Source organism: Nicotiana tabacum, chromosome 8, assembly GCF_000715075.1.
Source record: "Nicotiana tabacum cultivar K326 chromosome 8, ASM71507v2, whole genome shotgun sequence".
Classification (NCBI taxonomy): domain Eukaryota; kingdom Viridiplantae; phylum Streptophyta; class Magnoliopsida; order Solanales; family Solanaceae; genus Nicotiana; species Nicotiana tabacum.
Window position 1 is genome coordinate 6,688,169 of NC_134087.1, and position 14,429 is coordinate 6,702,597.

Sequence of the window (14,429 nt, forward strand, 5' to 3'; positions counted from 1 at the left end):
CAGTTTCTCAGCGTTAATTGGTGGAGTAGAGGAAAATTTGCCGCTTCCATTATCAGAAGAAAAAGAAAATAATGCTATAGTATATAAATGTGATGATACCGTCCCTTTAATTTTGATTCTTCCTATGACATTTTCAAGGCTAAAGTCCTGAAATTTTGCATCCAAAAAATTCTCTCTTGAGTAGATTGTCGAGTACTCGTTACCTTTTCTTCTCGAAAATAAGAAAAGTAAAAAGTGAAATTAGAAATCATTATTTACTCCTACAAGTTAAAGTAAATCATATTGAACAAGGTTAGTGTTTAACCAAAAAATTGGATTTCGGTCAAAGCTTTAATTTAGAAGAACTCGGGTTACTAATAATCAAAAGAATATATGAAAGGAAGTAATTTGGCTAGTAATAAGATAATCAGAAGAAAAGCAAGTAAATCGGTATATTCAGATAGTATTTCGTGTCCCTACAATTGATCCGTTCTCTCCCTTTTATAGATATTTTGGAGATATGTGTTTTGCTTTTGTCATAATAAGGCCATTATGAACAATTAAAGATATTAAATGCTATGTTACATAATCATTGTATTTAATACAGATTCTCTAACGTTTTTAGTATTTAAGGCTCATTAAATGTTGTATCTGTATTCCCATGTAGTGTCAGATTCATTCCCCTTGATTCTTGGACTTAAATAAGTACGAGCGCTGAGTCTTTTGGATAACCGCTCGTGCTTCTTCCTTTACCTATGCTCGTATCTGTTGCAACTCGTGCCTCTTTGCTAGTTGTAACTCTTTGACCAGTCTATGTGTCACGACACGTCATCTTTACACCACTTTAATATGTAAACTCAATTTTTCCGAATACAGATAGTCCCCCCACTTGCCATTTATTCATCGATTGAATATTTGGGAAGTGGATTTCATTAAAATGAGGATTTTTGTCACCATTAATGCTATGACAGAATCAATGCTTCAATTGTCACTTTTATTTAATGCTCTTCACACATGTCACCTTTTCATTAGTTCTACAATTTTGCAGCACTTTTTAAGGCTTTTTCACGGCTTCTCTATTCACGAAGCGTCAATTATCATTATTATGATCCTTCCATCATCACCCCTTTTCCTTTGGCGGTTGCTTATCAGTATAAATATAACTTCCTTCTTTGTCTTTACCACATAAAGTTTTCTGAACATCCAATTTTCTCAAATCTCTATTTGCTTCTTCATCGTATCATCATGTCTTCACCAAAACCTAACCCTAGAAGGGTTTCCATTATTGATACCTTCCCTAACGCCCCTAGTAGGAGCAGAAGAGGAGGTAGGCTCCGTAGTTTAGGGTATGCACGTGGTTCTTCTATTCCTTCACCTAGTTCTGGCCCTTCTTCTAGAACTAGAGGTTTTCTTTCACAAAGATCTTCTTCTAGGGGTAAAGAACCTTCTGAACCTCTTCGTGAGCCTTTAGTAGAAGAGATAGTTCCTGCGGAACTGTCTTTTTATCATGACAGAGAGTCTCTTAGAAACCAAGTATCTTCTTTAGATCGTGCTGATATCTATCCCACTCAAATTACTGAAGGTTTGATTTCTATAGTTCGTAGAGACTGCCATTGGAGTCATGATTTTCCTATTATCATTCCCAATCCGAATCAAAGAATACTTCTTATTTAACCGGATTTTCCTTTGTTTATACATACCCTTTCACTTTAGGATTTAAACCAGCTATTGACCCTGTTATCCTTGAGTTCTGTCATTTATTTGATGTTTGCTTGGGTCAAATTGACTCAATAATATGGAGGGTTGTTGCCTGTTTGAGACATTTGACCAATACAGCTAATGTGCCTTTTACTTTCCCTCATCTGATCCACCTTTACTCCCTAGACTCATTCGTAATGATGTTTTTACACTAGTAGCCAGGAGCAAAAGAGTTTTAGTGAGCCCTGAAGATGACAAAGACCGTGGCTGATATGCCAGGTTTGTTGCTGCCCCCACCGTTGGTTTGGTGGGTGATGAGAACATTCCCTTCCCTGAGAAGTGAAATTTTGCACGTGAGTCTTCTGACTTTCTCGTACCTTTTTCTTCAAGTTTGTTGATTTTTCTCCTAATTTTGCTTTTCTTTTTTAGCAACCATGGGAGTTGTGGAAGATGTTCCCAATTTCCGTGATTGGGTAAACAAGCTATTGAAGATTGCTCCAATGGATGGTAGATCTTGGAAGACCCTTTCCCGGCGATTTGGTTGGAAAGTAAAAACTCATGGTAAGTGCTTTTATTTTATTTTATCTTACATATATTTTTTATTTCTATGAACTAATTTCAATCCTTCTTTCTATCAGGATTTGCTATTCGAGGAGTTACTGTCGAGGCGGTCGCGACTTCTCGTATCTCTTCGGAAAGGGCCCAAGAAATAATCTTGAGTTCTTCATCGAAGAGAAAAGCTGTTGATGAACAAGATTCTGAAGAAAAGGAAGACAGGGGCTCTTTGGTAACAAGGCCAAGGGCTCGAAGACGCATCATTTCTGATGAAGAAGAAGAAACATCCCCCTGTCGTTCTATTCCCCTTACCGAGTTTGTTGAGGCCCTGATAGTGATTCCTGACTGATGTTGCTCCCGTTGCTGCTCATGACTCTGTTGAGCAGCTTTTTATCAGCGGGTTTGGTGGTGAAGGCTTAGGCCAAGTTTTGGATGAAACACCTCTGGCTTCTTTTTCTACACTCGTGTCTGTGACTCCTTCTTTGCCGATCTCTGTTATTTCCGTTCCTTCACATACTGTCTTTACTACTTCTATTGTTCCTACTTCAACAATTCCTCCCCCAATCATTCACCGTGCTGAAGTTGGCTCCTCAAGTAGGAGTGGTGCTATGAGGCAAGTGATCATTGAAGTTCCCGCTAAGGGCAATCTCTTAAGGAAATCAGGTCAAGCAGATATATGGCTAAAGCCCTTAATTGGACCAATTGAAAGAACCAAGCTAGAGAGCCATAACTCCTTGACTTTGATGAATGATATTGTGACGCTTCTTTAAAGGTATTCCCATTCTCTTTTTTCCTTTGCTGTGCTTTAAAAATTTTTCTATCTTTGAGATTTTCATTTCTCTTCCTTTTTTTATTTTTTTATAGGCCAATCTTATCGGCACGAAGATGATGAAAAGGGTTGCCCTCTCAGAGCAATTAGTGCGTGATTCTCAATTAGAGGTGTGCAATTGGAAGGAACAGTATGAAAGCCTTCAGATTGATGTGGAGTACTTAGAAGAAAGTAAGAGTACCTTGGAGCAGCAGGTACGAGCCTTGACTTCAGAGTTGGCAGTTGAAAAGGCTTTCTCAAGTCAAGCGGATAAAGAAAAGGCTCATCTTGAAACCTCTTTCTCTGAGAAGCTGTCCAAGGCAAGTGAAGAGATTAGAGAGTTGAAGGCTTTCTTGGGTGAGAAAGAGTCTTATGTTGGCGAGCTCGTGCAGAATTTGACTCAAGCACAAGAAGACCTCCGAGTTTCTTCTAATAAGGTTTGTGCCTTGGAAAGTTCCCATGCCTCTCTTCAAGCTTCTTACACTTCTGCCTTAGCTGAAAATGAGAAATTAAAGAATGAAATTGCTGACTGGGAAAGGGATTATGAAATCCTTGAGGATAAATCTGCCACTGAAGTGAGTTGGGCGTTTTTGAATTCTCGTCGTGATACCCTAGTTGAAGCTAGCCAAGAGACTTTTAACTTGGAATGTGAGTTAGCTAAAATCAATGAAACTATTGAGAAGGCTCAGCAAACTCAAGATTTTCCTTCTCCCGTGGTCTTAGCTTCCGTGAATGTTGAAGTTGATACGGGTATTCCAACTCCTTCAAGCCTAGTTGAGCCCGCTGCTATAAACCAAATTGAGCCCGTTGCTGTTGATGCACCTACTTCAGTTCCTACATTTTCTTAGTTATAAGTTTAAGTCATTTGAATTTCTTTGTGATGTTTTGTTTTTTTGGGAAAATTGTGGTAAAACCCTTGGTCTCATTTGAGGGTTTATTTTGGAAATTCAATTCCCCGGACTTTTCATGGTGTAATTTGTATAAAAAATTCGCAGTTTATGACTAAGTTCGTGCTTAGTCTTAAGCTTTTTAATATTAAGAAGTTTTCTCGTTACTATCTTGAACTTTCGTTTAGTTTATTCTTGCCTTTATTTCTAAGGACTTATAGAATAGTTTGCAATTTTATTCTTTAAAAATGCTTCTATTAACTTCATGAGTATTTACATTAATCATGAATTTTATAAAAGAGGGCCCTTTTATATTCGACACTTAATGAAGAAGACGTCTCAACTTCATAATGGTGTTAACATACGATAAGAGAAATAGGAATATACATGTTTCTTTGAAATAACTTTGACAAGTTTTTATTTGAACTCTGTCTAGTTTTGAATAACACTTTACACGTATTTGAATTACATCTATAACTTTCTCGTAACTATTTTTCTTGTAACAGATTTCAAAAAGAAAAATAAACACGAGGTTTTTATCTATAACCCATTTCAGTACATAGCCTTTACCCTTACTATGGTAAGGTTTTTCTTTGGCCTTAGCTCGTGACTTTGCTCTGCACTTGACTCATTCAATCAGTCAATTTTTCAGGGCTTGATATTCTTTGCATTCCTTATACACATGCCCGTGTACATTATGTAGTCCCCCAAGTGTTTGAGCGTTGAATTATGAAGCCTCGAGCACCTAATTGTTCCTCTCATTTGGTCCTTTCCCTGTAAAGGAAAAACATACGGGACTCAGAGGTATGATTATAGATGAAGACTGCTTAACCCGTTTGAATTTTTATCAGAACAATTGTAACCCTAGGCCAGGAAATTAAATTTATTTCACGTGCCTTGCAGGTCGTGAGTCATCATTTAGTACGAGTTAGCATTTTTCCTATCATCTAAAATCATTAGTAAAATTTTAACAATTCAAAAATTAAAATTTAAAATATGGATACCTGACCGTGAGTATTCTTCAGAAATAATATCTCTTCAGATGAACATCATTCCAATGTGAAGGTAGGATCTTGCCATCCATTATTTCCAGCTCGTATGCTCCTTTACCTGCAATATCATAAATTCTATAGGGTCCTTCCCATGTTGGAATTAATTTCCCCGAATTAGCTGCCTTCATAGATTGAAAAACCTTTTTGAGCACGAAGCCCCAATTTTGAAGAATCTGAGGCGTGCTTTTCTGTTGTAGTATCGTTTTATGACCTGCTTCTGTGCTGTCATTCTTATTAGTGCAACTTCTCTTCTTCCTTCAAGTAAATCAAGATTTACACGCATTTCCTCGTCATTAGATTCTTCTTGTCGCCTGTGCGAATCGTGTACTCGGCTCTCCTATCTCAACTGGAATTAAAGCTTCAGCTCCATAAACCAATTAAAATGGTGTTTCTCTTGTACTTATTTTTGCTGTTGTGCGATATGCCCATAAAACACTAGGTAACACTTCCGGCCAATTACCTTTGGATTCCTCTAAACGCTTCTTTAAATTGTTGATAATGATTTTGTTTGTTGACTCAGCTTGCCCATTACCCACCGGATGATAAGGTGTAGACGTAATCCTTTTAATCTGCCAACTTTGAAAAAATTCTGTGATTTGAATGCCTATAAACTGAGGACCATTATCACACACGATCTCCTTTGGCACACCGAATCGACATATGATATTCCGTCAAATGAAATCTTTAACTTCCTTTTCTCGCACCTGTTTAAATGCTCCTGCCTCTACCCATTTAGTAAAATAATTAGTGAGTACGAGCAAAAATTTTACCTATCCTTTTACTTGCGGTAGTGGACCCACGATATCCATTCCTCATTTCATAACTGGCCATGGTGCAATGACCGGATGTAATAACTCCGCGGGCCTATGCATATTATTACCGTACCTTTGGCATTTATCACATTTAGCCATGAAACTTTCCGCTTCTTCTTCCATTTTGGGCCAATAATAACCTGCCCTAATTAAGGTTCTTACCAATGACCTTCCTCCTGCGTGATTCCCAAAATAGCCCTCGTGTATTTCTCTCATTACGTATTCCATCTGAGAAGGTCCGAGATATCTTGCTAAGGGACCACCGAACATTTTTCGGTAAAGATTGTCTTGCTTTAAGCAATACCGAACAACCTTTTTTCGAAGCGCATCATCTTTTTTCTTATCTTCAGGGATGATACCATACTGCAAAAAAAAAACAACAATCTCATTCCTCCAATCCCAAGTTAAGTTATTAAAATTTACCTTATTATTATCGAGGTTGAGGACTGAATGAAACAAATGAATAACTGAAGCACTTTCATTGCTTGCCATGTCTGCCGCAGATGCAAGATTAGCTAGGGCGTCGGCTTCAACATTTTCATCCCTTGGTATTTGTGTTACTTTCCAGGTTTGAAATTGCTTTATCAAATCCCGTACCTTCTCTAAGTATTGCTGCATCCTTACTTCCCTGGCCGTATAAGTCCCCAGCATTTGATTAACTACGAGCTGTGAATCGCTTTTAATTGTAATCTGATTTATGCCAAGTTCTCGTGCCAATTCTAAACCTGCAATCACAGCTTCATACTCTGCCTCATTGTTAGTTATAGAATGACATTTTATGGCTTGTCGAATGGTTTCACTCATAGGTGGTACCAAAACAATCCCTAAACCAGCACCTTTTACGTTAGATAAACCATCAGTAAACAAGGTCCAAGTTCCTGGGTTAGCTCCGTTGAACACCTGCAACTCTTTTTCGGCTTCTAATTGCTTCTCTTAGCTAAAATCAGCCACGAAATCAGCTAACACTTGAGATTTTATAGCAGTTCTAGGTTGGTAGGTGATATCATATTCACTTAATTCTATAGCCCATTTAGCTAACCTACCTGACAACTTATGCTTATGTAACATATTGCGTAATGGATAAGCAGTTACTATAACAATATAATGACATTGAAAATAAGGCCTTAATTTTCAAGATGCCATGATTAATGCAAGTGCAAGCCTTTCCAATTGAGGATACCATGTCTCCACATCTAAAAAAGATTTGCTAACATAATAGATCGGATATTGTTTACTTTGGTCCTCACAGACTAAAACAACACTTACCGCTACTTCTGAAACAACAAAGTAGATGAGCAGTCTTTCCCCAGCCTTTGGTTTTGCGAGCAATGGTGGATTTGATAAGTATGTCTTCAAATTTTTGAGTACCTGCTGACATTCCTCGTTCTATTCAAAGTGATCTTGCTTTTTAAGAGCTGAAAAGAATTTAAAGTACTTTTCTGATGATTTAGAAATGAATCTTCCCAAGGCTGCAATTCTTCCTGTCAACCTCTACACTTCTTTTTTTCTTGAAAACATATTAGGAATTTCTTCAATGGCCTTAATCTATGCGGGATTCACTTCAATACCACGGTTAGAAACAAGAAAACCCAAAAACTTACCTGACGCGACACCAAATGCACATTTCTCCGAATTTAATTTCATATTAAATTTGCGCAAAATCTGAAATGTATCTGACAAGTGTGATATATGATCTCTCGAATACGGAGTTTTAACGAGCATATCGTCTATATAAACCTCCATGGTTTTTCCCAGATATTCTTGAAACATTTTAGTAACCAGCTTTTGATATGTTGCACCAGCATTTTTGAGACCAAAAGACATTACTTTATAACAGTAAGTCCCCCTGTCTGTTATGAATGAAGTTTTTTCCTCATCTACCGGATCCATTTTGATCTAATTGTACCCTGAATATGCATCTAAAAAACTTAATAGTTCATGTCCTACAGTAGCATTAATTAGCTGATCTATATGTGATAGTGGAAAAGAATCTTTAGGACAAGCTTTATTAAGGTCTGTGTAATCCACACAAACTCGCCACTTACCATTCTTCTTTGGAACTACAACAGTATTGGCTAACCAATTAGGATACTTTACCTCGCGGATGGATCCAATCTTTAGCAATTTTTGAACCTCTTCTTGAATCACCTGATTCTTGAACGTGCCTTGCTTTCTTTTCTTTTGTTTGATAGGAGGGTACGTTGGGTCTTCATTCAATTTGTGAGTCATTACCTCCGGTGGTATTCCTGTCATGTCAGAGTGGGACCAAGCAAAATAGTCCACGTTAGTTTTAAAAATTCAATTAACTTACCTCTCATGCCTTGGCTTAGATTGGCCCCTACGTAGACTTTCTTATCAGGCCTTTGTGCAAATAACACCACAGCCTCCAGTTATTCAATTGTTGTTGAGGTTTGTGCTATGGTTCCCTCAACTATCTTCTGTGATTGCTATTTTTCTTCTTTTTTCGTACTCGAATCTGCTACAGAGTTGATGCTCCTGGATGTATGTTGATCCCCGCGGATTTGACATATTCCCATGGTGATGGAAATTTAATAACTTGATGCAAGGTTGAAGGAACGACATCCATTTCATGGATCCATGGTCTCCCTAGGATAACATAGTAAGCCATCTCCATACCTACTACTTGAAACTTTGTATCTTTGACAACTCCTTCTGCGAATGTGGTGAGTGTTACCTCTCCTTTCGTCACAACACTAGAATTGTCAAATCCAGATAAAGTATGCGCCTTTGGTATTAATTTATCCTCAGCTTGCATCTCACGTAATACTCTTAACAAAATAATGTTCACGGAACTACCTGGATCAATCAAAACTCGTTTCACATTAGTATCATGTACAATTAAAGATATTACCAGGGCATCGTTATGAGGAGATAATACGTCATCCGCATCAGCATCAACATCATCAAATATAATATTGTCTTCCTCTAATACATGTCGCACCCGTTTCCCTTGGGTAATTGTGACTTTGGAACTTTTATTAGCTGCAGTGTACGTTACGCCATTGATGTCTTCTCCCCCGCTTATAACGTTGACGGTTCTTTTGGGATAAGGTGGTTTAGGGGGTTCCTGCCTATTCTTTATGTAAGATTGCTTACCTTTCTCACTGAATAACTCAGAGAGATACCCTTGTTTTAATAAATGATCAACTTCACTTTGTATGAATCTACAGTCCATTGTTTTATGCCCGTGATCATTATGAAACTCACACCAATGATCAGGGTTGCGCCTGTTTGGATTCAATCTCATCTATTTTGGCCACCGTACCTTGTCACCCATGCTTCTCAAAACAGCTACGAGCTCGGAAGTGCTCATATTGAAATTGTAACTGCCAAATCTTGCCTTCAAATTTCTATCATCATTCCGTGACTCATGGGTGTTTCGATCATTCCTAAACCTTCATGAAAAAACATGACTCTCTATTCCTTGATCTGTGATCATACCTTTGATTGTCCTGTTTTGACCGTGAATCTTTTCCCGCAGGTCCCATGTATGGCTCGTACCTGTTTTTACTGGTCCTTTTTTCGATTTTCGCCTATCTCGAACTTACTTTTTCTTCTTTTTGGAATCGTGGAACAGTATCTTCTTCTATCCTTAGCTTTATGCTATACCTTTTGTAAACGCCATTCCATGTTGTAGCTAGGAATTTACGAAGACTTTCCTTGAGTCGCCTCGTAGCTTCTGGGCTCTTTTCATTCAAATTACTTGTGAAAGCTATAGCTGTCCAATTGTTAGGTACACGTGGTAATGTCATTCTTTCACGTTGGAATCTGTCCACGAACTCCCTAAGCAATTCTGAGTCCCTTTGCTTGATCTTGAAAATATCTTCCATTCTTTTTTCGACTTTTTGAGCTCCCGAGTGTGCTTTGATGAAATAATCTGCAAGCTCAGCAAAAGAATTTATGGAATTTTTGGGTAAAAGAGAATACCATGTTAATGCATCCTTATGCATCCTTGGTGAGTGTTTCACCGAAAATTTTGACTAATACTGATTCAATCTCCTGCTTGGTCAAGTCGTTGCCTTTTACGCCTATTGTGAATGCAGTCACGTGGTCTCGTGGGTATGTTGTTCCATCGTATTTTGGAATGTCAGGCATTTTGAATTTCTTTGGAATTGGGAGGGGAGCAGCACTTGGCTTCCAGGGTTGTTGCGAATATTTATCCGTATCTATTCCTTTGATTACGGGCGGCACCCCGGGTATTTGCTCTATGCGGTCACTTTGCTCCTTGAGCTGTTTCTGCAATGTTAGTACTAAGTTTTGTAAATCAGAATTGACTAAGTTACCTGGTTCTCCCTCTTGTGATTCACTGGGGGTTCCACAACTACCTGAATTAACAAGCCCGGAACGAGGGTTCTCCAAAGTGTTGTTATTTGGAGTGAGTGTGGGTGGTGCAGCAGGTAAGTGGCCAGCGAAGGCCTCAAGAGCTTTATTGACATGTGCAGCAATTAGTTTCTGTAAAGTTTCATCGATAGCTTCAACATTTTCAAATTGAGCATTTCCATTTGTATGAGATCCATCAGGAGAGACTTCCTGAGACCGCCGAGGAGAGCCTCGTGGAGAAGGGGCCGGGGTTTGATTATCTTGTGGATTTCTTTGAAGTTGTTGGTTTCCTTGAATGTTATTATTGTTGTTCGATATGGTTGATGCAACAAGGAAAGTTAAGCTAAAAGAGGATAGATTATCAGATTCCCGGTAACGGAACCAATTTGTTTAACCAAAAAATGGGATTTCGATTAAAGCTTTAATTTAAAAGAACTCGGGTTACTGATAATCAAAAGAATATATGAAAGAAAGTAATTTGGCTAGTAATAAGATAATCAGAAGAAAAGCAAGTAAATCGGTATATTCAAATAGTATTTTGTGTCCCTACAATTGATCCGTTCTCTCCCTTTTATAGCTATTTTGGAGATATGCGTTTTGTTTTTGTCATAATAAGGTCATTAGGGATAATTAAAGACATTAAATGCTATGTTACATAATCATTGTATTTAATACAGATTCTCTAACGTTTTTAGTATTTAAGGCTCATTAAATATTGTATCTGTATTCCCATGTAGTGTCAGATTCATTCCCTTTGATTCTTGGACTTAAATAAGTACGAGTGCTGAGTCTTTTGGATAACTGCTCGTGCTTCTTCCTTTGCCTCTGCTCGTATCTATTGCAACTCGTGTCTCTTTGCCAGTTGTAACTCTTTAATCAGTGTATGTGCCACGACACGTTATCTTTACACCACTTTAATATGTAAACTCAATTTTTTCCAATACAGTTAGCAAGTTAACATTTGTTCCTTCCTTCAAGCCCAAGGGAATATTACGTAATCGTAATAGGATATATTGAACATTAACTGCCTATCAGACCGTAGTACTTACTTGGAGTTGGGTTTATAATTTTTAACATTAACTGCCTATCAAACCATAGTACTGCTAATTATAGTTAATCTTCATGTAAAACCAAACAAAAATCCTGGAATTTCATCACACGTTCGCTGTAGGGCTGTCAAATTTGGCCCAAGCCCAAGTGACCCGCTTAATCCGCTCAAAGTTGGAGGTTATTGACCCACTTATTTATTGAACTCAGTTCATCTTGATCCAATCCATTTAAAGTTGGGCTAATTTTTAGCCCAATTTGATCCATGCGTAACTTTGTCAAAACATCATAGAAATAATCTTTTTTTGTTTGACATGTTATATATGACCATAACAAAATAAAACCGTCTTATTTAGTAATTATACAATTTATAAGAAAATAATACATATTAATTAAAATTTGGTAAATAAGAGTTGGGTGGGTTGGGCTATGACCCAAATTTTAGCCCATCATAACCCCGTACATCTTAGCCCAAGTAAGTTTTGACTAGATTAATGACTCACCCATTCATTGACTCAAACCATTTTAACCCACTCAAAATTTTGGGGAGAAATTAAAAAATAGCCAGATTTACAACTGGTCGTTCAAAAATAACCAAATTTGAAAAGTAATCGAAATTTAGCAACTTTTCTTGTAAAGATAAATCTGAGCGAAAACACTGTTCAAAACCCGGAAAATACGCCAGTATATTATGCTAGAGTTCTAACATAAGTATACTTGAACTCCAGCATATTATACTGGAGTTCCAGGATAAGTATGTTGGAACTCCAGTATAATATGATGGAGTTCCAGCATAAGTACACTAGAACTCCAGCATAATTTACTGGAGTTCCAGCAAGTATACCGGTCCAGCATAATATACTGGAGTTTGGAGCACTGATGCTCCAGTCTCCAGTATATTATACTGGAGCCAGCAAGGTATACCGGTTCAGTATAATATGCTGGAGTTCATACACAGATGCACCAAACTCTAGTATATTATGCTGGATCGATCTCTGTTATAGCAAAATAGTGGTTATTTTTTATTGACTTGGTAAACGCTGGCTATTTTTGAATGACCAGTCTGCAAACTAGCTATACCGTGCTATTGTTACAAAATTTTGACACCCATAGTTCGCTATTTGATCCAAACACTCGTAACCTAATTGATCCCAAGACTCTTTTACTAAGTCAAAGAAAAATGTCGCAATTGACTTACAATGAAGGCACCGTGAATCTTCCAATTTCCCTAAAGCAAACCTATGTTCATAAGTGGAAACATGTTGTTTAGTATGTGCGCCTTTCTCTATTAACTTTATTACTACTGTATTTATTTTACAGTTATTTATTGTAGTGGTATGAAAAGCAAATATATCCTTTGCTTTTTAGGTTGGCCATCTACCTGAAAACCTCCTTTGGCAGAAACATCCAAGCACATACCCTATTTTATTGATGCACTTGATTGTTTTATTAATTTTGGGAGAAATCTGTGGTGCTTACTAAAGTAATGCTGTCAAAACTTTGAAATATTGAAATGCCTCGCGGGACACGAACATGAGGTTTCAACATTGGTAAACCAAGAACATGAATGAGTAGGGCACTCATATCTTGTTAATAAATTAGATCTTTGGTCTAACTCAATTCCATAAGTTAGCTTATGCGGTGCTAGTGAGGATATACTATCCGAAGCCATTTAAGGAGATAACGTCTCATTTCCTTCACCAATACTTGACACTAACTTATACAAAATCAGATTAAAAAATCCAATATGAACTAAGCTTGAAATAATTTTACAACTTTTAATTAAATGCATCACTTAATATTTATGAAACATTGATAGCGGATAAAGAGAGAAGTGAGTTTCAGAAAATTGGGGTTTCTAGCAGACGAGATTTTTTGACAGCTCTTGGACAAGATTTTAGCTTAATAATGCGGGCAAGTTATGTTAATTGTAATTTATAAAACAGGTGCGACTGGTCTGACTCACAAAATTAAATTTCTTCTCATACAAGTAAAGCACAGTGACTAAGTAAAGGCCAAAAGTTTAGGTAAAACAATCCATATTGATAAACATGGATTGCTATTTTCCTTGTGTTTCTTTTTCTCTTTTCTTCCTCTCTTGAAAGAGTGTTATTTGCATAGAGGTCTTTTAGAAGTGTGATAATTGCCATGTCTGAAGGGAGCTTTCGAGTTATGGTAAAGTTGTCTTCGTTTGATTTATAGGTTACGGACTTACGGGTTTGAGTAGCAGAAGTAGCTACAAATGTTTGTATTAGGGTAGACTGTCTATATCACATCCCTAGGGATACAATCCTTCCTTGGATCCTGCGTGAACGTGAGATAATTTGTGTATCGAGTTGCCTTTTATAAGAGTAAATTTCATGACTGGTTATTAAGCTTTGTGTTCATTACTCAATTTATTTTTTTGTTACATAAAGTCATTCAACTTTGTGTTCATCACCCAAAAGTCATTTTTTTTCTTTTGTTACAAAAAAATCATTTTACTTTGCACTATCTATCACAAAAGTCATCTTGGCCGGATTTTATAATACTTTTATTTGAAAAGTCTATTATGCCCTTGACACTATGAATCCTCTTATTTATGTAACACATTCTATATTTATATAATATAATATATTTTTACCTAGATATTTTACTTATAATTAAAATAAATTTATATTATTTTCTTTATTATTTTTATAATATATCTGTATATTTGATTTTTTCAGGGAACTCAAATTGTTTAATCATATTCAAACATATACATATTTAAAATATAAAAATGACAAAAATATGTATTTTTAATAGTAATTTGAAATAATAAATTACAGTTTTTATAGCCAGTAAAACTTTTACAATTTTTTTAAAATATATTTATGTTTAATATTACGTTTTTTTAAAGTTTTTTCTGTTAATAATATTTATTTTGTAAGTGTTCATTTGACGTATCAGTGTGTTAAATATGGGTATTTTATTTATTGGATTAACATATGTGGCTTGGCTGATAAATCAGTAACCTTTGATTTTATAATTTTTATTAAAAATATTTTATTAGGTATAGTCAAGAATGTTGACTTAAGATTTGTTCACAATGATGTTACTAACAAATTTATAATGCAAACCGATATATCTTTAAAGTTAATGTTAAGTAAAGTATAGACGTTAAATATAGACGTTATTATATAAATGTGAGGACTTATAATGTCAAGGGCATAATAGATTTTTTAGGTAAATTTTTTATAAAATTTGGTGAAAGTGGTAATTTTGATAA

At 36.4% G+C, this 14,429-nt stretch overlaps 1 protein-coding gene across 1 annotated transcript; it reads left to right on the forward strand.

The window, feature by feature from the left end:
* Nucleotides 1-2,270: 2,270 nt before the first annotated feature.
* LOC142163535 (uncharacterized) lies at nucleotides 2,271-3,991 on the forward strand. Its single transcript, XM_075220839.1, has 2 exons — nucleotides 2,271-3,004; nucleotides 3,097-3,991. The coding sequence occupies exon 2, from the start codon at nucleotides 3,118-3,120 to the stop codon at nucleotides 3,886-3,888; it is 771 nt and encodes a 256-aa protein (XP_075076940.1). The 5' UTR covers nucleotides 2,271-3,004; nucleotides 3,097-3,117; the 3' UTR covers nucleotides 3,889-3,991.
* The last annotated feature ends 10,438 nt before the right edge of the window (nucleotides 3,992-14,429 follow it).

Coding starts and splice junctions, on each gene's coding strand:
- LOC142163535 (XM_075220839.1), top strand. CDS start 3,118: ATGATGAAAAGGGTTGCCCTCTCAGAGCAATTAGTGCGTGATTCTCAA.